Source organism: Perca flavescens, chromosome 1 (assembly GCF_004354835.1).
Source record: "Perca flavescens isolate YP-PL-M2 chromosome 1, PFLA_1.0, whole genome shotgun sequence".
NCBI classification, from domain to species: domain Eukaryota; kingdom Metazoa; phylum Chordata; class Actinopteri; order Perciformes; family Percidae; genus Perca; species Perca flavescens.
The window spans coordinates 9,501,720-9,528,392 of record NC_041331.1 but is presented as its reverse complement, the minus strand read 5'-3'; the positions used below and the strand labels follow the sequence as shown (position 1 = coordinate 9,528,392).

Here is a 26,673-nt window from a genome sequence, read left to right as displayed (position 1 = left end):
CTCTATATTGTCAAAACTTAACACTACACCAACACTATACAACACTTTATGGTGTTGTATTCACACTACACTGGTGTTAGTGTTAAAATAAAATGTTAAAAAGGAACACTGCTTTCGTCAACACCAACACCAGAGTAGTGTTAAGACAACAAAACTCAGTGTGGAAAATGAGTAATAGTTAACACTACTAGGTGTTAATACCAATAACACTATCGGGTGTCAAATTTCCCCATACCCCACTAAATGAAATAAAAAGACAAATGGCAGAAATCTTAGAGAAAATGACCTTTGTATTGAATCCATTTTGACAATTCAATGCACATTTCAGACAAAACTGCAGTAGGGCACAATATACATTCTTTCATCATTTTCAGGTGAAAACTGCCTGTCATAAGGTCTGTAATATATCAGATCAGCCACACAAATTACACTGAATACATCATCCACCTCCTCAATGATGAATGCATTCAGATGATCATCGAAATGCATGGTGATAACTTTAGTGGCCAAAAGAAACACTTCATCATCTTTGATAATGATATTGATAATCTTATCAAAAGTAGGCATTTCATTTTCAACACTTGTACAGACAAACATTCCAATCTGGTACTCCGTTCCATGGATTTTCACCCAGGAAGTAGTGGAGACAATAGACACATTCAAAGTTTGACAAGACCTCAAGACCACACTGCCCTCCAGATCACTAGTTGAGACATGTTGAACAGGACCAAACTGTAATCTTTTGAAATAAAAATTCTCCCAATGAAAAGCCAACTGATGCTGATGTTTCTTGACTAATGTTTTGGTTAAGTTTTTTAAATTCTTCACCGACTTCTTGAAGAAGTTGTGCTTGCCTTCGAACCGCATACACCACATGTGTATAAGTGGACCTATTTTCCTAATACATCTGGGGTAGTGTATCATCAGATGATGCTTTGGGATGAGCCTCTTATCTGTAAACACCAACTTAAAAAGTTTGTGATGGTCAGAAATGAGGTGCTTCAAATAATAAGTCATACCATCTGTTATTTTTGGTGAGAATACAATGTTGACGATCTGAATCAAAAGCATTATCACATTCCAATAACTGTTATTCTGGTCAACTAGGTCTCCAAAAATCAAGGGAGTATTTCGCAGGAGGCACCAAGACTGGATGGCATTGAGCCCGAGGTCATTGCTATCATCATTAACTTTGACTCCACTGGGTCTGTTCTTTCTCTCACTGTATCCATAGTTAAAGCTCTGAATCCTTTGAGAGAGGGCATTTAAAGAAATGAAGTCCTTCACCAAATACTGAAAAAGAAGCTTTAACTCATACTGTACTACACCTTCTAGTAGGTCGTGCATAATATCCACTGCATAATTGTCTGAGGAATGAAAGAATTGCAGTGCATTTAGGGGACAGGTTCTCTTAACACCAAATGAGTGAACTAGAGTGGGATTTTGTACCATGGCATTGCAGTGTTCTGAATAGAGCTCCTTTGTGCGAAGAATTAAGCCTGGATCATCCTCACTAAAGACTGACTGCAAACAGGTTTTGTCAGTTAAACAAAATCGACAACAGTACGTTGCACTGAACGATTCAACCATACCAAAAAGTCCATGCATAGCTAAATTATCCCCAGTAACCTGAATAACAGACCCCTTTAATGGTGTATCTGAAAAGGGCACCTGGATTCCCTGTGTCTCCAAAACTTTTAAGTCATGAACAAGAGGCTGTAGGATTGGATCAAAACCATACTTCTTCAAGTCCTCTGAATGAAAAAGCGCCACAAGATGAATGTTCATCAAAACTGAATTCAGCTTCATTGGCAAATTTCTTAAAATAAAGTAAACACAGCCAAGTTTGTGAATTCCCTTTTTAGATCCTAGCGGATTGGCCGTTTCAAAATCATCATAATAAAGCTGAATTTGAAGAGCATGTTCTTGCTGTGAAAATAATGGATGATTTCTGAAATATGAACCATCATTAATGTCTTTGAAAATACCATCTTCATGATGCTTTACTTGCTGGAAACAGTTGCTGAGTTCCCGGTTGGTAAACATTGACTCAAGAGTTCCCAAAATAGCACATAAACAAATTTGTCATTAACAGGAATTTGACTGTATACACCAGTAGTTCTATCCTTGCGTAGATCATAACGCACACCAAGAACATGCTCTTTTGGTTCAACGATTTTCCATTTTTTCTCAAAATGTCTTTGCCTCTTAGTTTCAGTATTGAGGAATGAAAATGGATTTTCAAGATGCTCAAAACACTCTTTAACTTTATGTAGAGTTTGTTCAGTTACCTCAGATGAAAGACATTTAAGAACAGTGTCCTGTGCTTGGACATGGATGTCATTTACAAATTCCTCCATTGAACCAACTAAAGACTGCACAGTACTTTCAGAGACTCCAGATGCTTTTACTTGAGCGACAATAGAGCTACACATATCCAGTAACTTTCTCTTTTCAAGAGGAGCTGGGTAACTGACGAGAGAAACTGCACTTGGCAGTGGATAAGAAACACAAACATTACTGTCAACATTGTCCAAAGGATGAACAGAACTTGAAGCTACACAGTCTCCATGTACTCTCAATAAATGTTTCTTGAATCCACAATGTGTAAAAAACAGAAGAACACCCATTCTGGCCACATTTCAAACGCAATGTGCGTCCTGGGTACAAAGCATGACTGAACTTCAAATGTTGAAAAAAAGCAGAACAACTTTTGTGCTGTACCTTGCAAATGTAACAGGTGAACATCTTCAAACCTCAATATGATCTACTTTTGCCCGGATTTCCTTGACCCGTGGACTCTCTTTTGTAGTGCCGACGTCAATCCCATACACTGTAGTCTGAATGAAGGTGTAGAAGTTGCACAAGGACTCATCGTAGGATACAGCAAAGACGAAGTGGGCCTTAAACAGTTTGTCGAAGGCAGCCACAGCTGTCTGCGCCACGCAGGGAATGGCCTTCTGATCGAGGATGACGTAAAACTTCTGGATACTACTCTTCTTTTGTCCAACACAGATGAGGAAGGGCTGTGCTGATCCAACTCTTTCAAGGACTGTCACCATGCTTGTCCCCACCTAAAAGTGTTGGAGGAGAAATTAGGAACAGTATTTTGTTATTTTGTACACACCAAATTGGCAGAAAAATCATTTAGCTGGATGGGCAGGTAACACCTCTAAATGACATGGCACATAAAAAGCAGAGCTTTCTGGGATCTATTGAATGTCCATTCAACCAAGGGAAACATACATAAAAAAAATTCTATTATCTTGGCCTCCTGGATTACAGTGCCACCACAGCAGTGAATAAAATATCACCAAATCATTTTATGTAAACAATATACTTCAACCATTTGGTCACCAGACTGCAACACTAAAATATATGCAATGAAAATTGAATGATGGATTAAACAAGATGAAATATCCCATGTCTACCTATCTTTCACTAAGAGGAGTTTTCTTTTAAAGGAACATGCCAATATTTTAAATGTTATCCCCCAGAGTTGGATAAGGTGATCCTTACCCTTCTCGTCACTGTGCGTGCAGTAACTCAGTCTGATGCACCCACCATTAGCCTAAATTAGCCTTAACTCATTGACCAACTAGCCTATCTCCCAAAAGTGACAAAAGAACGCCAACATCGTCCTATTTGCATAATGTGACTAATATAATTACAGTGTGTACAAATTTAAATCTGAAAAGAGACTCAGCTATTTTTGAAGTGTGTACATGCTTGGAACTACATTCTCATTCAGGCAAAGCACTGCTACTTGGGAATTGCAGAAGTAACACAGGATTAATAGTACTTCGCCTGAATGAGAACATAGTTCCAAGTATGTACAGTATATGCTTAGAAAACGCTTAGTCTCTTCTTACATTGGTATTTATGTTGTAACTCTACAAGCCACAACATGTTAATGGGAAATGTTGGAGTTCTTTTGTTACTTTTGAGAGCTATAAGGCTTGTTGCTTCTGCCCACCTCAATAAGCCATACTAAACTAGGCTAATAGTGGGTGTGTCAGACTGAGTTACTGCCAGACAGAGACAAGAGGGGTATGTATCATCTTATCTAACTCTGGGGGAGATGATGAATAAGCTAATTTCTCTAAATGTTGCCGTGTCCCTTTAACTGCTGTAAGGGGGAGACACACACAGCTGACAAAGAAAGTGACAAATCATGGGTCAATTAAGTGTTCAAAGAGGTGAGGCAACATTCAGTCACCATCTATGTCCTGAACGTACCTTCATGAACTTGACCACATGGTCATTAGCTTCAGTGGCACTGATTTTCCCATGTCTTTGTCCTTTTGCGGTTGGAGGCAAGAGATGAACGAGCAGGAGGATAGCTGCCAAGTCACTGTCCCAACCTAGTGGATTAGTATGACAACACCCACATCCCATGAGTATACACAGTCATAGCTCATGAAGAACACTGGCAAACACAATCTGTGTACACTTACCATAATCATTTGATTCTTCTTGAGCAGACAGAAGGTCATCCACATGAGTACCAGGGCGAAGGCCTTTGCAGACAGTGATAATCCTAGGTTTGTAGAACGTTGGCCATTTTGCAATAAACTTGCCCGAGACGTCTTCTCCAAATAGCATTGTGAAGTCTTGGTTAATCTAACACAGACAGAAACCATGTCAAAACATTTAACCCATTTCATAATTAGTACATCAAGCTAGTCTCTATATTTCTTACCAAGCCTGGTGTATCCAAGAATCGGGGGAAGTCATCTAGGATGCCTGAAGACTGGTCTGGAACATGTAGCATACTCTGACGGTGCTTGAAGGTTGCCTTCATTTTCTCCTTAATGACTGGTTGGTCCGCTGAATGCTTCATCACTGACATCGCTGACATCGCTTCTCTGCATTCATCACCTGACAGCTGCTCAGATGTTGATGTCTCACGCAGGGTCTTAGGGCCACGTTGTTCAGCAGACTTGGAGGTCCTCTTGAAGTCACTTGTGGTATTGCGCTGAACCGTTTTCAATCTGTAAGCCAGGTAACCTTGGCCACTGTGAGGATCGTAGTAATGTTCCTGTCAGACGAGAAAACAGACAAGACCCACTGTCAATATTAAAATCCATCAAAGCTGGTGTCTGTATCAGGACGGCTTTTCTCTATACATAACCAAATTAGACTAAATGAGAGGTTCCTGTTATGTAATACTCACATAACCAGTTGGTGAAGCCGTGTCCTTCAAATTGGGGAAAAGGGTGACTATTCCAAGGGCATAGGTCACGCGGACATTGATTGGTGGGACCCTCTACACCATAGCAAGATAGGGTCGGTTTGAAATGTAGTTCAAATAAATTAACATGGCTGGTGTAAAAGCTTAAGAACAGAGAATGGATATTTTGACAAGTATTTCAGTTATGAAGTAGACTATACAACCCCAATTCCTAAAAGGTTGCTGCAAAAAGGACATAAATGTTGACAAATACAAATTTGAATATTTCATGGAAAAAATAAGCACATTTTGATTTGGTTGATGAAGTTGTGTTAACATAGACAACAAAAGGAGGAACATTTCACAACTAGGTTAACTGGCATCATGATTGAGTATTAAAAAAAGCATCTAAGTCTATCAGAAGTGCAGATCTGGAGGTAAAGGTTAACCTTTTGTGTGGTCAAATAATGAAACAATATAAGAATGTTTAACATGAACTTGAGAAGAAGTTTAGGGGATTTCATCATCTACAGTACATAATATCATGAAAATATTCAGAGAATCCAGAAAAAAAGCCCATGTCCCATCTTTTTTGAGACGTGTTGTTGGCATCAAATTCAAAATTAAATATATTTTCCAAAAAACAATAAACCTTTTCCTCTTAACATAATTTGTAAATAATAGCATTCTGTTTTAATCAACATTTTACACAGCGTCTTTAACTTACCCATGACTCTCAATCATATCTCTCTCGAGTTTCCTTCTTGTTCGATCAGAAAGGCCTTTGGTCGCATTGTACTCTTTGAATATGTCTTCACCCCCGGTTTTTTGATGTAGAGCTACATAGACCATCTGTAACATAGAGGTTGCATGTAAACGTGCTATGCATTTTGAAAATGGTTTGACATTCTACCAACAACCTAAGAACAACTTACATCTTTTGCTGCCTTACTGTCAGGTGGTCCTTCTACCAGTTGCCTTTTCCGTGCTTTGGTGCATTCTGTAATTACAGTGGAGCCTGAACTCACAGACTCAACTGATGAGAATGACCTCAAAGACTCAATGGGTGAGAATGACCCCTCATCTGAGCAGAAGGAGGCCTCAGAGACCTCTTTCTCAGCTAAGGGAAGAAAATGGGGAGGGGAGGCAGTTTTATAATATTTAACTTTATTTGGAAAATATATTTTACATAAGGCAACATCACCACAGTGGCCTGATCTTGCATATTTGCTCTCAAACATGTAGAGTTGTACCAATAGCAATATTGTTGTTTCTGTTCCTATTGACAGATGTACTAATTTTAAGTCACTCTGGACAAAAGCGTCTGCTAAATGCCCTAAATGTAAATGCAATGGGAGGAGCATTTCTGTGTCTTACCAGAGTACTCATTAGACACCTTGAAAGATACTGCAGCAGATCTCAATAACTCATCAAAAATGTCAGCATCTACATCAACTCCTGAGGAGTCCTGCAGGTTTACATCAGGTTCATTTGGCAAGTTGAATTTAGCTGAAACTGAGATCCAAAACACTTACTGTAATTTCCCAACTATTAACCGCAGTTGATACAGTAATTTTGTAAAATTCCTGCATCCCTGCAACTAATACTCGGATGCACCTTATACATGGAAATGCCTTTTTATCTCATTGGACTATAAGACACCAGGTTGTAAGTAATTCACTACTGCGAGAAGGTGGCAGTAATGCACTTAAAAGCTGTTTGGCAACAGCACCACAACCACATCTATATGATATGATGAAATAACTTCGGATAAACTGTCTGGTTCTGTTTTAGAAAATTACATAACATAAATCATGAGGTTTATACACTTTGCTGTTAATAATCAAGAACTGACTCATATTGGCATGCAATAATAGGTGTGATGTGAAAAATTGGTGGGTTACCGTTTTACTTACCTTCTTGAATGAACTGAAAGTAATCGTAGCTGTCATCCTTAACTGGTATTCGAACCCATTTCAGGACACCCTTGCACCACTTGAACCAGCATTTCTTTGTTAAAAAATAAATAAAATACAACACAAATCTCAGGCCAACAGTTAAACATGCCAATGCACCAGTTTCAAAGATTAAGAATGATTGACATTTACAGGAAACAAGATATTAAAGAATATCAGCGGCTATTTTCAGTTCATTATATTTTTCTAGATTTTGTATTATGCACTGTCATATTTGCAATTAGCCTGTATAACAAGTATCCTGCAAAATTTGGCAAATCCAAATATGTCCATGGTGACCTGAGCCTGACTCCATACTCCCTAATACTACTACTAAAACAGCCCATTTTCACTTCCACGAAACCCAGCATAGCCTAATCAAATATATTCATATTTGAAATATCTGACTGATGGTCAGTGGGCAAATGTTTTTGTTTTGTACTTTAGATTGTATTCTGTCAAAATTAGCAGGCATGCAAGTCAAGCTGTCGTTTACTACAGCTATATCAGCGTTTCCCACACATAGACTAATTTATTAACACTATTAAAACACTCGTCTTTATTATGGTCTTCCACAGGCAAATTAGATTTACAGTGAAGCAATTCCAATCAATAACAATCATTACCTTGGAGAAACTTTTGACATAAATGATTGCATCTTGTGGATTAATTCACAACATTGTTGACAGTTGTAAGTTGTTCCTTTGCAGAGCAATGAGTAAAGCCATCTACAATTATAATAAATAATAATAATTTCCTTTTTCGTATTCGTTCAAAGCATGTCCTTTCCCTGCTTTCCCTCCGTCTCTGTCACTAACGCGTCTCTCTCTCACTCACTCACTCACTCACACACACACACACACACACACACACACACACACACACACACACACACACACACATACCCTACCCCGTGCACACCGCTTATGTCTCCATGTCTCTCACTACATTCCTTCTCAAACTGCAATCTCAGAATGCCATCCTGTTCTTCCTTTACCTTTCTTTGTTGTTGGTATATTTACTTGATGAACTCGGTGGTTGGAAGAACATTCTGCTTTTTCCGCGGGCCCTTGACTTCCAGAGACTAGCGAGTGCGTGAAATAGCGCAAAACCGCTAACGTTGATGGGAGGTGTAGTTTTTAATGCTGCATTTGCAACGTCTTTCTACAATTCGCACCAAAATGCTTCTCGATGTTATGGTGTAGTTTTTGTAGACAAATATGGACACGGTTAGATGATAAATCAGACCAATCCTGTCACTGATGGCTAGCATACATGTTTTCACTATCTCAGTTTGCAGCAACCAAATGTGGCTACGTTAGCTTATCTTTAGCCAGCTTGCTTAGCTAGCTAGTTAGCAATAACGTGCTACTCCCGCCCACTCCACATTGCAACTTTCAAATCTGACATAACTAGTACAGCCTAATAACTTCGCTTTTTTTTCAACGATATATTCCCGCTTACACACTAGGTTCATTATCAGGGAGTAAACTGTTCACTAACGTTAATGTTATAACCTGAGAGTATTGAGTCATGCTAGAATATTTGCTATAACCTAGCATAGCTAGCTAGCTACTACCTAACGTTACCGGATAGTACCGGATATAAGTGGAATTCAATACAACAGACGGTCACTTAAATAAGCACAACTTATGAAGCAAATATAAATTATCATAAAATATCATGCGTGTGACTCAGTCAGACAGTCAAATTAAGCACTTACCTTCTACCGTCTTGCCGTCTCGCGTGTGAAAGAAAATGGCGCAGGAGAAAGTTTGTTGTTCTTGCTCACGTCCTGGACAACCGTTACGTGAGGGCGTGGCTTAGATCTGCCTTAACACCGTTGGCTGTATAAAAAAGCTTAACACCTTGATTTGACAACGTAAATAAGTCACAGGCAACACTAGCAGTGCTATATTATCACTGTGTGGTGTTAAAATAACACCAACACTCTTTATTCAACACCGTCCCTAACATTTTAACACTCATATATTTGCTGTGTACTACTGCCATGGTTAATGCCCCTGTAACTGAGCGACTGATTGTTGTACCTCGAGATAGAAAATGTCCTACGTTCCGGGGTAAATCTGGTATAGGGCTCACAGAGTGGCTTGATGAGGTGCACGCCACCTGTCTTTTTCCGATCAGGCCTTTTTCTTGTTTGATCATTTGGAGGGGGAAGCGCACAAAGAAATAAAGCATTGGCCTAGTACAGAGCGAGGTGACCCAACCAAAATTATAGCGGCATTACAGGAGTTGTATGGCTGTTACGAGTCTTACGTAGCCCTCCAGGAAGCTTTCTTTTCTAGACGGCAGCAGGAAGGAGAGACACTGCAAGAGTTTTCCCTTGCCTTGATGAGTCTTATGGCATCCGTAAAACAGAGTGCCCCTAGTGGCATGCCAAATTCCGAAGTATTGTTGCGCGACCAGTTTGTGGAGCATGTGCTTGAAGGTGCTCTCCGCCGTGAGTTAAAACAGTTAGTGCGCCGGAAGCCTACTGCGGCTCTACTCGAGGTTAGGGGCGAGGCGATCCGGTGGGAGCGCGAGGGTTTGCCTGGGGGTGCTAGGGGCCGAAGTCATTCCATCCCCTCTGCCTTAGGCATGCAGTTTGGAGTCCAGTGTGGTCCTCAGGGTTTGAGTACTTCCACCCAAGCGTCTGATCTGAGTGAGATGAGAGAAATGTTGAAGCTGCAGCAAGAGCAACTAAACCAGCTTACTCAAAGCATTTCTCTCCTACAAAAGCTCCCAGCCATGCAATCGGCCATCTTATAAGTGCCCTGTTATATGTCGGCGCTGTCAGCAACCGGGTCACTTTGCTAGGGAGTGTGAGGGGATAAGTGCCCCACCTAACACTCAGCCTGTTCTGCCTGCTCACCAACAGTCTAGTAAGCAATTGCGTCACCTTCCGGCTTCGGAAAAAACTAGCGCCCGCCATATTGCAGAGTCACAATTCGGAGGGGGCAGCCACTGGTACGGAGGTTATCCCAAGTGTTTTGGAGGAAGTTCCTAAGTTGATTTCCTCTTGCCCACATCTGGATGTGACTATGGGAGGGGTTGATGTTCCTTGCTTGGTGGACACTGGATCCATGGTGTCTACAGTTACAGAGAGCTTTTTCCTCCAGCATTTTGAGCCGTGGGGTAGAGAGAAACTACAATTTTGCCACTGGCTGCAGCTCCGAGCAGCCAATGGGTTGGCCATCCCTTATATTGGCTACCTGGAGTTGGATGTTAAACTCTGTAGTAAGTCGATGGCAAGGTGTGGTGTGCTGGTGGTTAAAGACCCTCCCGGTGATATGTCACTTCACGTCCCAGGTGTGTTGGGAATGAATATCATCCGCAGGTGCTACAGAGAGCTTTTCGGCCAGCATGGTTTGGCCTTGTTCAATCTGCCCTCAGTATCTAGGGCTCCAGAGCCTGTTGTGAAGGCATTGCAACGGTGTCACCAGACCAGCGAGCAGTCTCCCCAGGATGTTTCAGGCAAGGTGAAGGTTCGGGGTAGGAAGTCCTGCCGCATCCCTGGTGGCATGATGAAGACCATCGCTGCAACCTGTTCAGAGCAGTATTCTGGTTGTACTGTACTGTTCGAGCCTTTGGCTCTGGTTTGCCTGCTGGACTGCTGGCTTCTCCGGCCCTGGTTCAGGTGGTCGGGGGTACTGCTTACATACCCATCGTGAATATTGGGGCCATTGATGTGATACTGTACCCTCACACTGTCGTGGGTACCTTGGATAAGGTCCGTGTTGTCAGCTTGCCTGCAGGGGTCACTGAAGTACCATCTGTGGTTGCCACGTTGAGGTCCCATGCTGTTCTTCCTGGGGTGCAGGACCAGATTGAGGCCATGGACTTGTCCTCACTGCCTGCTGAAGAGCATAGCCGGGTTCGGTCCTTTTTGCAGGACTATACCTCTGTCTTTGCCACCCATGATGGTGACCTGGGGTGTACAAATCTGACTGCTCACGACATCCCTCTTTTGGACGATGTCCTTGTTCGGCAACGCCATTGGCTGGTCAAGGACCACATTAACCAACTCTTGGAGGCACAAGTAATAAGGGAGAGCAGCAGTCCCTATGCCAGTCCCATTGTGTTGGTAAAGAAAAAGAATGGGAGCCTGCGTATGTGTGTCGATTACAGGCAACTTAACAACAAAACGAGGAAGGATGCTTTTCCTCTTCCTCGGATTGACGAGTCCCTGGATGCCTTGACGGGTGCCCGCTGGTTTTCCACTTTGGATCTGGCCAGCGGCTATAACCAGGTCCCTGTTTCTGAGGCGAATCGACCCAAAACAGCATTTTGCACCCCATTTGGCTTCTTTGAGTGGAATCGTATGCCATTTGGGCTTTGCAACGCTCCAAGCACTTTTCAGTAGGCCAGTTGGTGTGGTTGCGGAACTTCAGTACATGAGGTCGTCATAAGATCCAGGATCTGTATGATCCTGTGTCATATAGAGTTCTGAGGGCACCAGCTGAAGGTGGAGCGGTGTAGACAATCCGACTAAGTCCCGGCATGTTAATCGTGCCCTGCTGAAGGCTGTGTTCGGGTTAGACCCTTCTGGTGACCCTGCTGCCTTTCTGTCACCCTCCTTAGATCACTCCGAATCAGAGGAGGAGTACTTTGGTGACGGTGATCTGTTGGTTCTCAGGCAGGAGCCTCCTTTGGTGGTTACAAACTCAAACCAACCCAGTGTCCCCGGTTTTGGACTTTGTTGGGGCTCCCAGCACTGCGAACGCAGTCTCACCAACCACCCATTCTGACACCAGTGAAGTTGCAGTCCGTCGGACAGCCCGGCCAACAGCAGGCCACCATTCTAATATCAATCACCTCCCGAGGGCCGTGGGGGTACCGGCAGGTGGTGCAGTAAAGCTTCCGGACCCTCTGGTCAATTCTTTGTCAGCCCTCTTTAGACCATGGGATTAGTTGAGGCCAAAACGGTTGGGTTTGCTCTATCGTCGGGGCGACGATCCAAAAGTTGGGGTAGATTGTAGCAGGTTGATTGGTCGAAGGTGGTTTCAATCACACTCACTCTCTCTGGACCAATCTGGAAGTAACTGCATGCTATATAGGCACGGGGTTTGACCTCTTGACACTCTTTGTTGCTGGAAGCACATTTCCGCTCCGGGTCCTTTCGCGTTTGCGGTGCAGTCACGGTTGTGAAACAGTGTCTCCCTGTTACAAACCTGATCTTTCCTGTAACGGAACCGGGTTGAGTGTTGCTGCTGGCTCTGTGTAGCTGTACTATCGGCACTGTCGGTGTATTGGTGCGAAGCTCCCTGACAGGGTTGTAAAATTGCTTCGCTTGCGCTGGTATCTGCACTAGCCCCTCCCTTCCACGCTGCTGTTTTGTCTCAACTGACTTCTGTTTCAACCACTGTCAATGGGTTGTAGCTACACCAGCTTACTCCAAGCTTTGAACACCTCTACGCGCCTCACAGCGCCAGGATCTGTGGCCCAAAGTGTCCGACAGGGCTGTTTGAGTGATTGTGACACGGACAATAGCTTTGCTTTATTTGGCTTGACCGTGCTTGCTAATACGTGTATGGAGATTGGGGTCTATGTTTATGGGTTTATTTGTTAAATTATGATTTAGTAATTTTTGATTAATTTCTATTTCTTTAAAGTTTTGATAAAAATACTTTCGTTTCTGTTCTTGGTTATTTTTGTTGGCTCTAGGCCGCTAGGATTAAAGGAACAAGCCGACTTATTGGGAATTTAGCTTATTCACCGTAACCCCCAGAGTTAGACAAGTCGATACATACCCTTCTCATCTCCGTGTGTGCTGTAATGCTGTCTGACGGCTCCAGCAGCATCAGGCCAGCACAGAACATGCAGGTAATGGTTCCAGTAATCCTACTGCTCCGAATAAGTGACAAAATAACGCCAACATGTTCCTATTTACATGTTGTGATTTGTAGAGTGACAGCGTGTACAAAAAACAACATAACATGAGACACAGCCATTTTCTAACCGTAAACAAACCGGGAACTGTATTCTCAGGCGGAAGAATATAGTACTTGGGCGGAGTGATATGCTCGCAGCAAGCCTGTCTGAGAATATAGTTCCCAGTTTGTTTACTGTTAGAAGATGGCTGTGTCTCATGTTACGTTGTTTTTTGTACACACTATGACTCTACAAATCACAACATGTAAATAGGAACATGTTGGCGTTATTTTGTCACTTTTGTCACAATTCGGAGCAGTAGGCTAGTTGGAACCAGTTACCTGCAGAATCTGTGCTGGGCTAAGCTAATGCTGGAACCGTCAGACAGCGTTACAGCACACGGAGATGAGGAGGGTATGTATCGACTTGTCTAACTCTGGGGGTTACGGTGAATAAGCTAAATTCCCAATAAGTCTGCGTGTTCCTTTAAGTGATTTTTGGTTTTTCTGTTTAAGTTGTGATAAAGACCTTTATTTTTGTTGAAACCTTTATGGTTTATTTGTTATTTTCGTTGTTAAGCTCTAGGCAGCCATTAAGACACCTTTGCTGCCTAGATTTGCCTGAGATTGAAGTTGTTTTTTCTATTTATTTTTGATTTATTTTCCCTCCCAATAATTGGATGTTCTTCTCCCACAGTTGCTGAGTGCCGAAGGTGGTGGTGTCTGTGTCCCCGGTGGTGGTGTCTCCCTCCCGTGTGCTGTGTTTTCCCCCGTTTAGTTTATTTTTAGTTTTTCACCACAGTGTGTGTGTGTGTGTATTTGTGTGTTCACGTGTGATTGGGGTGATCCTTCCCTGAGACCCCACACCCCTTGACCCTGTCCCTCCACCGGTAAGGCTTCGAGCACTTATTTCCCATATTTAGTAGGTCTGGTATTTTAAATAGTATTTTATATTTGATGTTTTAGTAATTGTATTAATAAAATCATTGTTTTAACGGAACTACGTCTCTGGCTTCGTGCATAAATCGAACCTGTGTGCTTTCTGTATTTTGGTGATTTAGCTATTTAACTAGTCAAATCCTATTGTCGGGGTGAAATTCCCCGGGTGGCGTTGCTGGTGTCTTCCTTGGGTCTGGGTGTTGAGCGGAGCAAAAAGGCGCTCCACACACAAAAAGAGTCCCACTTGCCACATAAGCTTCAAGTCATATCATCTTTCTGGAACACCCATCAATGCATCCACTGATTGCAATTCCAAATGGCTTAAGCTTGTTGTAGCCGTCAATGTGCCATACATAGTTTGGACCAGCTGTGGTAAACACGCCTTCGCAGTCTGTTTCTTGACCTCAGATCAACACCTTCACCATCCAATAACTGTATTCATACTGTTTCTCTGTCAGTCACAATTTCATGTAACCAACATTTTTGGTGCATCCATCTGTAACCATGACACTGACCAGATGTTTACAGTTGCTGTTGGTTAATATCCTTTCAAGAGTGCGTTTGCTTAGTAAAATCCCATGTGAATCAGCAAGCAAATGCAGAATCTCGTCTATTGTAAAGCCACGTTTAAAGTAGTCCTCAATGTACTCACAATCCATTTCTGTCTAACTGAATAGGAAAACCTCTGCCAAATAGCGGTTTCTCTCATAATTATGACTTTTTATCTCATAATTCTGACTTACCAAGGATATATTTTTATTATCAAGACAAGGTTTTCATCAAATGTTTTATTTTTCACTGGCGGAAATAGGCTCCAGGTGGCGTCAGCGGCGGGTGAAACGGCACACCTTTAACTGTACACGCGCGCACTCAGCAGCAGTCACCTGTAGATATGCGGAAGTGAAGCAAGTAGCATAGATATCGAAGATTTGGCATGGATCTATAATGTGAGATGTGGGCTACATGTTAAATGTTTTGTGTTTGGTTGACTTTAAATATGGAGTGAAGAGTCATACGGTCGGACAGAGCAGCAGAAGGGAACACTTTCTTGTTGGATGAAGGATACTTTTCTCTAACTGAACGTCACATCAATACTGGAACAACTTCCAACATGTTCTTCAAGACTGTCGAGGTAAACGCTGGGTCTACACATTAACTTTAATTTTGCATTAGCAAGTGTTGAAATAAAACGGAGGCTACACGGACATAAATGCTAACTTTGGTAGTTCATTATATTGGACCGAAGTATTTACTGTAGCCAACTAGATCTACTTCATACTTTTACTCCACTACATGTAGGTTCTTGAACAGTTGCAGTCACTTGTTACTCTGCAGGCTCCGATACAGACAAAACATATTCTGATCTGTTATAAAGTGTGCTTAAACATATTAAAAAACTGTTTTAATGTATATGGATGTAGAAAAATGAAATTGTCTCTCTAAATACTGAAAACTGTTTATTATCTATCAGTAATAAATCAATATCAAACGGCAAATTCAGACTGCTTGAAAACTTCACAGGCCTAGGCATTTTATTTTCTACTATTTTTCTTTATGTTATAACCCAACCACTTACAGTAATTCATATCAAACAGAAAGAACCAAAAGGGTATACTGTTGGTTTTTCAGCACAGTCTCTCAGCTTTGTCCAAGACACTAAACACATTAGGTGGGGATTTTTCTTAAATGTTAGGGTTACAAAAGTTAAGTATTCTTACCTTTTTCAAAGTGAACAGGAGAACTAAATCACATGCACACCCATTGGCTTCTGTCATTGCATTCATTAGGACAGTTTAAATGTTCCTGTGAATAAATACATTTTCATCAACATTTAATCCTAAAGCAGTTTCAGAACATCTACATCAAATGTCCTGTTTCTACTTCACATCTGGGAATGACCTGGTAATACACATGTAATAATTCATATTTCTGCATCATCATATAGTTGGTGTTGAAATAAGTAGAATAAAGCTGCAGCTTAGATACTTCCATAATCAATTAACCTGCTGGTCTATAAAATGTCATAAAATAGTGAAAATTGACCATCACAACTTTTTCAAAGCCCTAGGTGACATTTTTAAATGTCTCAAGTTTCCAGACAGTCCAAAATATTGAGTTTAATATCATAGAAGAGTAAAAACACAGGAAATGTTCACATTTTAGAAGCTATTCCAGAGACTGTTACAAAGGATTTAAACAATAAACCTGCCATCAAAATTGTTGTGGATACATTTTCTGTTGATCAACTAACTGATTAACCATCTAATTGTTTTAGATCTTCAGATAGATAGACTTTATTTATTGTCCACAAAACTGCTCAATATTTGGTTGGCACAATTCGGAAATGCGCAATTAAAAGTCTTTTAGACAACACAAAGCTACGCTTGCTGCATTCCGAAACAACAAACTCCCTGGAACTTCCCACTTGCATTCAACACTATAAATATCCATAGTTCCATACACAGTCGCACAGACACCTTACAAGATGTCAGAACTAGACTTCTCCCTCTTCTCATAATGTAATCTGACACATATAATAACAATCTGAGGCAAAACAAGCCCTTTTTTTGAGGGTGCGCATTTGCCCTATAGGGTTACATTGCAGCCTGTTTTAAGGCTGAAGTGCTCTTGCTTAGTATTGACCAATTTCAAAATGTGTTGCTCCCATTAGACACTTAGACACATAAACATGGGAAAATAGTGTCCTGGTTGAAAATTAGTAAAGTTTTCCCATAAATTCAATATCCAATCCAATCCAAATGTACCCCACAAATTGAAATACACATACTCTTCATAGTGGTACAAACATACAAATATTGTGAATGTGAGAACATGTTCAGTTCTTCCAGGCAAAGGGGCCAAGGTGATTCCAGTTTGTTAAGAATGAGTAACATTATATTATGTGTGTTTATAAATAAAACTAATCAACTAACGGAGCCGCTAGTGTCTTGTAGGGGTGCACCGATCCGACTTTTTCAGTCCCGATACCGATGCCAGGGCTTTGTGTATCTGTCGATACCCGATACCGTTGTTGAGTTAATAATACACTGTATATATTCTTTCCACAATGTGGAAGAAACTAAAGGCATCAGATTTTCCTAACTAAACATTACTTTCCTAACTAAGACAAAATAACATAGATGGGATGTATTGAATTCTTATTTATTTGTTATTTAAAAAACAATTGTGCATTCAAATCGAAAATAGAATGTAATCAAACTTCTTAAAATAAATTTAAATAAACAAAATATTGCAGTAGAAACAAAATAGTGTGATGGTCAAACATACAATAGTAATCAAACAGTTACCAAAAATTGTAAACATGTAAAAAATATATTAGGTCCAAAGTCCTGCAAACGCATTAAAAAACAATTGTGCATTCAAATCTAAAACAGAATGTTATCAAACTTCTTAAATTAAAATAAATAAAATGTAGCCGCAGAAACAAAACAGTATTGGTTGAACATACAACAATAGTAATCAAACCATAACCCAACATGTAAAAAATATATTATGTGCAAAGTTCTGCAAACAGGAATTCAAAATAAAACCTAGCAGATGAACCTGAGAATAAACTAATACAAAGTTGGTCAAACAACAATTTGGTCACACATACAAATAATAACTAAAACTTGTAAACTTGTATGTAGTGCAGTGTCTCACACCACTCACTTAACCTGTGAATGCTCACTTAACTTGTGAATGCTCACTTAACCTGTGAATGCTCACTTAACCTGTGAATGCTCACTTAATCAGCAATGTCAAATTCTTTCTCATGAAGACAAGCATTTCTGCTCTCTCTACTGTAAGTCTATTTCTCTTTTCATCCACAATGTTGGAAACTGTGCTGAACACTCTCTTGCTTTCTACACTAGTGCAGGGGGCAGAAAGGTATTTTGTGGCAGTGGCAGCAAGACAAGGTAATCAGTCTTTGTTGACTCCCCAGTACTGGTATGGGTTGTCTGAGGCAGCGATGGTTTTCTCTGCAAGATATCCATGCAGTTGGACTGCAGGGCTCGAGCTGCTTGCTGCACTGGGATCTTCACACTCCTCCACAATTTGGTCAAACTCTTGCATGAAGCTGCTTTTACTTGGTGGTGGTGCTGCTGCTGCTTCCACCTGAGGGAACTTTTCTTGTGGCTCTGCAGCCTCTGATGCTCCAGCTGTGCTGCTCCTCAAGTCTTCCTCTAGTTCCCCTGTCAGTGCATCTTTTGCACGCTTTGCAGATTGTGCACTTGTAAAGTATCTGAAACAGAAATAAAACATAGGTTAGGGTAAATATGAAAAACTTGATGACACTAAAACTTTAGGCTGATTAGAGTAATATACAAATGAAAATATATAATATAATATATATATATATAAATTAAATATCTTCATTTGTATAAACTATATAAAAAATGTAGGCCTATATCATTTATATATATAATGTACAGCATGGCATCTCATCAATTACAGTATTAGTGTTACTGTGGAAAGTAAAACAATCTATAATATAGACCTAATGTAATTAGTTAGTTTACAATCTTACCTGTCTTTATATCTAGGGTGGCAAGTGCATATAGGGATTCATCTTCCACAGTGTCAAAGCGTTTGTTGACAGCTTGAAGCAGGGTTTTTTTCATTGTTTTGATGCCAGTATCTGCATCGCCTTCTTTAGCCAGGATGCGTTTGAGGACGGTGACAGCTGGAATGACGTCGGCGGTGGAGGCAGTTGAAGGACATCACATTTCAATAGCGGTGGGACGGGGAACGGCGCACTTTGTGTTTGTTTACTAAAAATGTTGTGTTTTTGGGGTGATGAGACAATATATGACAGAGTTATTGGTCCAAAAAGAAAACTAAAACTACTCCACAGATATGGAAACCTTTTTGGATTTTAAGAGTTGCATTACTGTCACCAAGTCGGGAGTTGCTACACTGTCAATTATGGGCTCTCCCATCAGTCTCACTCAGGAGCGGTTGAGTCAAGGCACCCAATGGCGCAGACACCCAGTTTGGCTTGATATCAAACTGGTTTGAAAACTTTTACATAGGCCCAAATCTATTGTGTGTGTGTGCGCTTAGTAGGTCAGAAGTGAAACCTGTTTAAAACCTGTATCACTGGGAGCAGTGAAGGTCACACCCTCACTGCAATATATCTGGACCAGTATCTCATTGCTCTTCCAGAATAGAAACTAGGTTTATCTGTCTGCTTATCTGCAATGTAAATGGTATGGGGGCAGTTAAAGGTGTGTGCCGCCCATGTGTGTTGAACAGAACAAATCAGAGACTGCGGGTGGGAGACAACAGGAGAAAACAGACTGAGGCCTAGTACACGGTTATTTTTATAAACTAAAGTTTTTCCTCCTTCAATAAAAAAATAAAATAAATCATCCACACAAGCAAGGTTTAAAAAAACCTCTGTCTACATGAAAACGTAAAAACACGCTATCAAGTGTTGTCAAGGGCATGCCAAACCAACAGGTGGCGATATAACCCTAACCATTAAGCCATGTTGGCTAATCAGTAGCCTGAAGTTCCCGTAGAGGTCCGACCGGGTCTCCTCCAAAACCAGCGACGATGGCGGCGAGTTCTGTTTCGTGGGAGTGTAGTCATAAGCAGTGACTTGTGGAGTATTGCATTCTGACACCTCTGTTCCAATATAATGGGAGAACTGTGTGCATGTATCTGTATGTAACAAGCCCTGTTAGCACAGTAATTAGCAGCCGTATCTTAGCTACGTCCGCCATTGCAGAGATTCGTCTCATGTAAACAAAGGTGTTAGCGGCGCACAAGGAGTCAACAGTGCGCACTCCGTTGTCACAAGTCAAAATCTCCGTTTTCACTGGCTACATACACCAATTTAACTGGAGTTTCTAAAAATCTTCACCCTGGCAGGAGTTTTCCAAAAAGTGACGAACGGCCTAGCCGTATAGGAAAAGCTACAGTTTTGAAAATACCTGTGTTCTTGTGGACAGGGCCTGAGAAGCTGAGCGTGTCGGGCAGGTCTGGACTTGCAGCCTGCTAAATGTCTGTTAGAGAGGACCACTTCTGACAGCTGCGCTAACAGCTGTGAACAACCAGAGGATTATTTAAAATTTTGCAATTCGACTGGTTGAATGTTAATTGAAGATGTTATTTCACATTACCAACAGTAACTGCAGATATTTCCCCATACACAGTTCACAGTGTTTGAACACTCTGATCCGTCTTGCAAGCAAGGATATATTATTTTCCCCCCAATAAAATACAAAAAAAGAAAACAGAAAAAAAGCTAATTTCTTAATTTTGGGTAAACCAGCACTTCATTTAATAAAGAGCAACCAACTTTTCTAACAATAGCCACACATATTTGCTAATATTATCCACCACACACTAACTGGTCATACAAGACCAAACAAGGCAGTAAAACCCTTTATTTTAGCAAGAGTACATTTTATTGCTTATGAATTGAACTTTTCAGTTGAGTGAATGAGATATTTTAGTACTTACACAGCTAGCTTTAAATCTACCGAGGAGCAACAGAGGGCTCATCATGCCTTTTGTAGAGATCTTAAAGGTTTCTTGTAAACTCCAGCTCACTATTTTAACTCCAGATAAGATGATTGTGACCAGTAATATCTTAGAGTTGAGATAACTCCCCTATTCTTAATTGTGAGAGAGTAATACCTAGTTATGACTCATCATATTTAAATAGAGAGGAATGAGATTCATGGCTTTTGGAGTCAAACTGAATTGTAGCTATCTTTAAAGCCAGACTTTGTTACTTTTTTGAACAGCAGCCAATGCAACTACAAATGACAATTATGGAATAATGCTTAATGTAACAGCTGTTACATTAAGCATTATTCCATATAAAACAATCTGCTTAGCATTTTGCTCAATTGCTAAGCTATTGTTACGGTAGCACAAGTGGAGAAGAGACATAAAATCAGCAAACTGATACCTCTTTCACACACCCAGGTCTGACTTTGTGTTTGAAAGGGTTAACCCGCGTCCGACCCACCTCTCAACCTGGATCGAAGAAGCCGATGATCAACAATGTGCCGATTGGCTTGCACAAATCTCTCTTTCTCTCTGTCTTTCGCAGATGTTTTTATGTTTGAAAAAAGGATCTTACTCTTTAACAGAAAGGTTGACCTCCATAAAAATCCTTTTCTATAATGTTGTCAGACACTTAAAATAATAATCCGAGCCTGTCAATGGCAAAACAAGTACTTTTGTGAACGTAACAAAGGTGCACAATTCCCCTATAACTTACATTGTAGCTTGTTTTGCTGACTGCCGACTGCAACGGTCTTGTTTAATACTGGACCAATGTCAATGATTGTTGTTCCCATCAGTCACTTAGACAGAAAAACATACGGTGGCGATAAGTCCTCTACAACAGATAACCGGCTTTCTTCCTGTGGCTCCATGTTTAGCTGCTGTCACTCTGGCCCACCTAGCGCTATCGGCTACTTTAAGCGTCAATCAATATCCGAGACAAGTCCCTCCCTAGCTTCGTGTTTTTACTGGAAAGTTTGAATGTTCAGAATATGTCGGGGGCAAAATGAGTTTGGATTTAATTACAATCATCTGTAATATGACCCTATCAAGTCAGTATGGTAAAACAACATGCTTGTACTGTACTGTGTATGTAGATGTATTGCTAACCTAATCTGTATGTGTGTGTGTGTGTGTGTGTGTGTGTGTGTGTGTGTGTGTGTGTGTTAAAGGAAAGCATTGAGCTGTGCGATGGACAAAAGGACAGTTACAGCACTGATCCTTTACTTCCTTCAATGGTAAGAACGCACATCTCTCTCCTCCAGTCCACTTTTCATATATAAACAAGATAACTGTAGATATATCTCATCAGTAACATGCAAACAAAGAGTCTGTGTCTGTGTTAGACAGATAAACCTGTATGCTATCAGACATGAACAGACACAGAGTTTTATTTTAAAGGTCCTTCTGTCACTGTTTAAGATGAAACCATAAACCTGTTCATGTCAGCTCTCTCATTTTCATCTAGTATCTTGTGTAATGGGTCTGTTAGGTGTGCTCACTCCTGTAACACGATCTGGGCTTTATTTGTTAAGTAAAACCTAGTTTTGCATTGCCAGACCTATCTCCACAGTGCTGTGGAGGAAGGTCTGGCTAGTCCACACAACATTCTGTGATAGGCGAAAAACATGCTCTGGTTTATTGGCATTTCTTTAAACCAATCATAATCAGTGAGTTTAGAGTTTAGAATGCCAACACAATGAAAGCGGAAAGTGAGGGACATCTGGCCGAGAATGAGGGACATCCGGCAGAACTTTCGGTGGCACCAGAACAGTTTTTTTTTTTAAACTGTGGTGCTAGCTTTTACTTAGGTCAGGGCTCTGTGTGCCCAGTCAAGTTCTTTCACACCAAACTGGGAAAATAAGGATTTCTTTATGAAGCTGGAAACTGTCTTCCTTCTGTTGTCATGAAGTCAGAAAAAATATAGACAATGAAATGTGGGTAACACTTTACTTGAAGGTATCTACATAAGAGTGACATGACTCTGACACAATCATGACATATGAACCCTATCCAATCCATCGATGAGCCATATCAGCTGATAAATAACCAATACGATTGTTTTTGTTTTTCGTTAGAGGCAACTGAAACATCGCCGGACGGGACGCTAGTTAACACTAAACTTGAAAGTTTGACAGGTTGTTTAACAGGAATTTACTGGTGAAATAAGTTATTGTTAATCAATTTTTAATAAATCATTTAATTTTGAACCTGTGGCCTTAAGGCGCTGACACACTAACCCGATAATCGGCCGTTGGACAGTCTGGCGAGGTCGGTGACTCGAGTCTGTTCTGTGTGTTCCATGCCGTCGTCCGTCTGAGGGGCTGTCGGCCTTCATTTTGGCTGACCTGACATGTTCAGTCAGAGACAGGGAAGTCGGAACTCACCCGGAAATGGCGAGCGGAATGAGCATGACTAAAGTCTCTCAAAATCTGACGAAAATCTTTTAAACTGACCTTTCTTGATCTGAAATGAAGACAGATTCAGCAACTGCATGGCCTATTTCTCGCTTAAAATGTTTTCAGAAACATGTTTCAGTGAACAATTTTAGTACAATATGAGATTGTATTCAGAGCAAGCCACCATGACATGGCTTTGAATTTCCGGAGAAAACAAACCCACGTGACGCGTTTGTCCAATCAGCTGCCGGTTTAAATTTTTTGAGCAACAATACAGATTAGCGCCGCCTGATGTTATGGAGTCTCTTCAGTGTGTTCTGAGGCACTTTTTGGACCAACTCGGTCAAACTTGTTGGTTTCTTTTACTGTGAACAACATGCTTTAACTTAGTCTGTTTAATCAACAGAGCAGTACAATGAGACGGGATGATGAGCCTGTGTGGAAAAAAAGCTGTTTTTGTACGTGGTCGTTATGCACTTAATAACAGGTCAAATAGAGTTTTTAACCCTGATGTAACCAAAACCAGTGATTTTCTCTATACAGAATGTCTACAGTGCTCTGTTAAATAGTTCTGGTCACCATAGACAGCTGTGGGTAAAAGATATCTGCTTTATTTCTTTTAGTTGAACAATTGGAGTATAATACCTCTTTTGAGCTGCTTAATGTGAACAATGTAAATGTATTGTGTGTGTGTGTGTGTGTGTGTGTGTGTGTGTGTGTGTGTGTGGGGGGGGTTGTCTTTCAACAGCCCACCCAGAGGACATTTGACTACGTACTGGTGGCCCATGTGGTGAACGATGACACGGACCAGAAGGCTCAGAGACAGAGAGCCTTTATCCAGCAGCTAGAAAAGAAAAAAATCTCTGTCACTGTGAGTCTTTTCTATCTTCACTGACCAACATTTCTTCAAAACACCCTGACCTAACACATTATGTAATATAGTGTGAATGATTGTATGAATCAAATTAGACAGAATTTCACAGATGTGTGTGTTTTTGTGTTAGCGGATCGTCCATGATGAGAAAGTGTTTTTCGGTCTCCGTGCTCCCAGTGAGATGTTTGAAGACTACCAGTACCTGCTCAAAGTCTCAGACTCCTGCAACTGGTGTGGAGATGAAAGGGGCTCCGTCACACAGGCTACCAGGTGTGTACACACATACTGTATATACACTAGGGGTGTCACGATTTTGATTTTAAATTGAAAATTTATCGGAATGAGCTTTCGATTTCGACTGTTAAAATCAAAATCAGAATTTCCACAGGGCTCGACAGTAACGGTTGCCGGAAACCAGATTGAGTCATTTGGCAACCGTTTTGTGGTCTCTGGTTGCCCCCTTTGTTTGTTCAATATAATACGGACGAAATAGCAACGCAGATTTTGGTGCCTCATTACGGTGCCACTCAGCTAAATGTCTGCGCTGCTCTCTGATGCTCCGAAACCCATGTTAGAGGCAACAGAAATATTGCTGCATTTCAAGTTAGTAAACACTAAAAAAATTCTGGGGATGGACCCACAGACCCACATCATATGTCACCAAACAAATCTGGAAACACAACCTTGGCCTTTGGGTTGCCAGGCCAGTTATGATTAGGCCAAATAGTGGTGCCATCTAAATAACATCTACAAACTGGTCAGCTACAATGAACATACACTGGTTATTAACAAGCTGGGCAAGACAATCGCTGTTTTGCATTGCATTCAGTTTATTTAAATGGTCCGAGCTAAGCCCCGAATATACTCAAGTCCTAGAAACGCCCCTGCCGTTAAGCTACAGTAGTAACTGGATTAAACACGGTTAACATGCTGACAGCTAAACAGTGTAGAAGTTTGACTGTATACCACTGTAGAGCATTCCAACAGTGGAATGTAGCTATGAGCTAAAAGACACAAACTAGCACTGGTTACTGTTGTTGTCGGAAAGACAACACAGATGGGATAAAATGTTGCGTTTAGTGGTAAACTGGTAAATCTAGTGGTGCATTCAAAGTTATTGTAAAATACCCTTTTTTGTTTCTTTTAACAGCAATTTACTGGTGAAAGAAGTACTTATTGTTAAAAGTTATTGTTATTACATTTGTAATAATCACTTAAATTCCCTCCTTTTTTGTGCTAATCCAAAAATGTATCTGATTCATGTGTTTTGTGATCCGTTGCACCCCTATTTGAGTGGGATGGGAAATTATTTTGCAAGCCATTATCTCATTCTTTCATTATTAAAATGTGTGGAATAGTTACATAAGAAATGAATTGCTCCAAATATAGGCAGTTTAAAACATGGCAACCGTATTATCAATTATGGCAACCAAAAGCTGATGCCTGGTTGCCTTAAAAAGTTTGAGTTGAGCCCTGTGCCAATATTTTCTCTCTTCACTCCCGCCTACCTGTGCAAGTTTGATGAAAACAACAACAGACACAGCGTAGCTTACCGGCTAGTAGCATGCAGCTAAAGACACAGGGTAACGTTAGCATACCGGTACCCTGCAGCTGCTCTTTTCCAGAAACCATGCCCACTGTCAGAGTGTGAGATAACGGAGAAACTACAGAACTGGAAAATCTTCCGGCTTACCTAAAGTCACCGTGTGGCAACATTTTGTCTTCCCTTTGAGTGAGTTATAGAAACAAATGAGATTCCATGGTGCGCTCATGTACATCTCGGTAAACTAATGTTGTTTATAACTGCACTTCGTGAAAATTGAAAAACTCAAACTGTTGTTGCAAAGTACCCTTCTGCCATCTAGTGGCTGTTATTGTGGCATTGTTGTTATTGGTGGAAAAACACACCCACACAATGGTAAAACCTGTAGTTGCAGAAAACAGGTGACAGTTGTTCATTCATGAATTCATGAATATGTAGGATATTACTACTGTCACAACTTCTCCTTTTGCTTTTTATTAATCTCGCATTGCCAGACCTTTCCACAGTGCTGACAACGCTGGACTAAGCTGGAGAGCCTGAGTGGTCAAATCATCGGCTGTAAAACAGTTTAATTTCCTATGATTTCTCACATTAAAAGTCCCCTGTTGTTTTGTGATTTAAAAGATCTTATTATGAAGCAGCAAAATTAGGAAATTTTGGGTCTTCATCAGTTGACACTTAACGCGACTCCTATAAGTGAACTTCAAACCACAGTGATAAGGGCTGAACACACAGAGACTGTTCGGCGCCCATCTGTAGACATCCTTATGTTGGCACACAGAAAGACTGTGGGCAGCGCTTTTTCATCAGTTCTCGCACGTTTCTAATGTATGATTTACTGTATATGTGAACGATTATATGTAAATATATATTTGCATAAAGAGCGGGGAAGTGAGATCCGATCACAAATGGTCACTGAGGACGCATTTGGAGACATTCTGTTGCCATGTGTAAATACACGTACTTAGAGCTGTCCACTTGCGATCACTCAGGACGTTTGTTAAAACCAGGTCAAAACAGGCTCTTAGTTTAGTTTTCATAGACAGATGGATTCACTGATTTTAGGCTGCATGATGTATGTGTATAGTGTATAACAACACCTTTGCAGTCAAAATACATAACGTCATAATGTACTCATTCTGATCCAGCCAATAGACTTTCTTCATTTTCCTTGAACTTTTTATTATTTTTCCAGAATCCGAATGGTCAATTTCATCCTTCAACATACCTACATCAACACAGGAGGTGAGTGTAATTGGTTTAATATAATTCAATAGTATCATCCATAGATTTGTAGACCTTCAGCAAACATACAGCAGACATAACAACATATTATCCACGCAGAATCTGAACAGGCAGCCATGAATATTGAGTATCGAACATGTTGAG

The 26,673-nt window shown here is 40.8% G+C and overlaps 2 protein-coding genes across 6 annotated transcripts in view; one reads left to right on the top strand and one right to left on the bottom strand.

Moving 5' to 3' along the window:
• Nucleotides 1–270: 270 nt before the first annotated feature.
• LOC114559770 (uncharacterized) lies at nucleotides 271–8,934 on the bottom strand. Of its 4 annotated transcripts, XM_028584861.1 has the most exons (10): nucleotides 8,852–8,934; nucleotides 7,090–7,183; nucleotides 6,551–6,688; nucleotides 6,109–6,293; nucleotides 5,901–6,025; nucleotides 5,177–5,269; nucleotides 4,703–5,041; nucleotides 4,458–4,623; nucleotides 4,240–4,364; nucleotides 271–3,074 (listed from the first exon to the last, which is right to left on the bottom strand). In XM_028584861.1, the coding sequence occupies exons 7-10, from the start codon at nucleotides 4,859–4,861 to the stop codon at nucleotides 2,751–2,753; spliced, it is 774 nt and encodes a 257-aa protein (XP_028440662.1). In that variant the 5' UTR covers nucleotides 4,862–5,041; nucleotides 5,177–5,269; nucleotides 5,901–6,025; nucleotides 6,109–6,293; nucleotides 6,551–6,688; nucleotides 7,090–7,183; nucleotides 8,852–8,934; the 3' UTR covers nucleotides 271–2,750. The 4 variants fall into 4 exon arrangements, with proteins under 4 accessions (XP_028440662.1, XP_028440489.1, XP_028440581.1 ...); XM_028584688.1 differs by having other exon boundaries at nucleotides 5,177–6,025; XM_028584780.1 differs by lacking the exon at nucleotides 6,551–6,688 and having other exon boundaries at nucleotides 5,177–6,025.
• Nucleotides 8,935–14,840: 5,906 nt separating this feature from the next.
• ano9b (anoctamin 9b) overlaps nucleotides 14,841–26,673 on the top strand; it is a 58,904-nt gene continuing 47,071 nt past the window's right edge. For both annotated transcript variants that reach the window (XM_028577627.1, XM_028577618.1), the window contains exons 1-5: nucleotides 14,841–15,072; nucleotides 21,641–21,706; nucleotides 23,616–23,738; nucleotides 23,872–24,011; nucleotides 26,480–26,529. In XM_028577627.1, coding sequence (XP_028433428.1) covers nucleotides 15,052–15,072; nucleotides 21,641–21,706; nucleotides 23,616–23,738; nucleotides 23,872–24,011; nucleotides 26,480–26,529 — 400 coding nt within the window. In that variant the 5' untranslated portion in view covers nucleotides 14,841–15,051. The remainder of the gene's footprint in view (nucleotides 15,073–21,640; nucleotides 21,707–23,615; nucleotides 23,739–23,871; nucleotides 24,012–26,479; nucleotides 26,530–26,673) is intronic.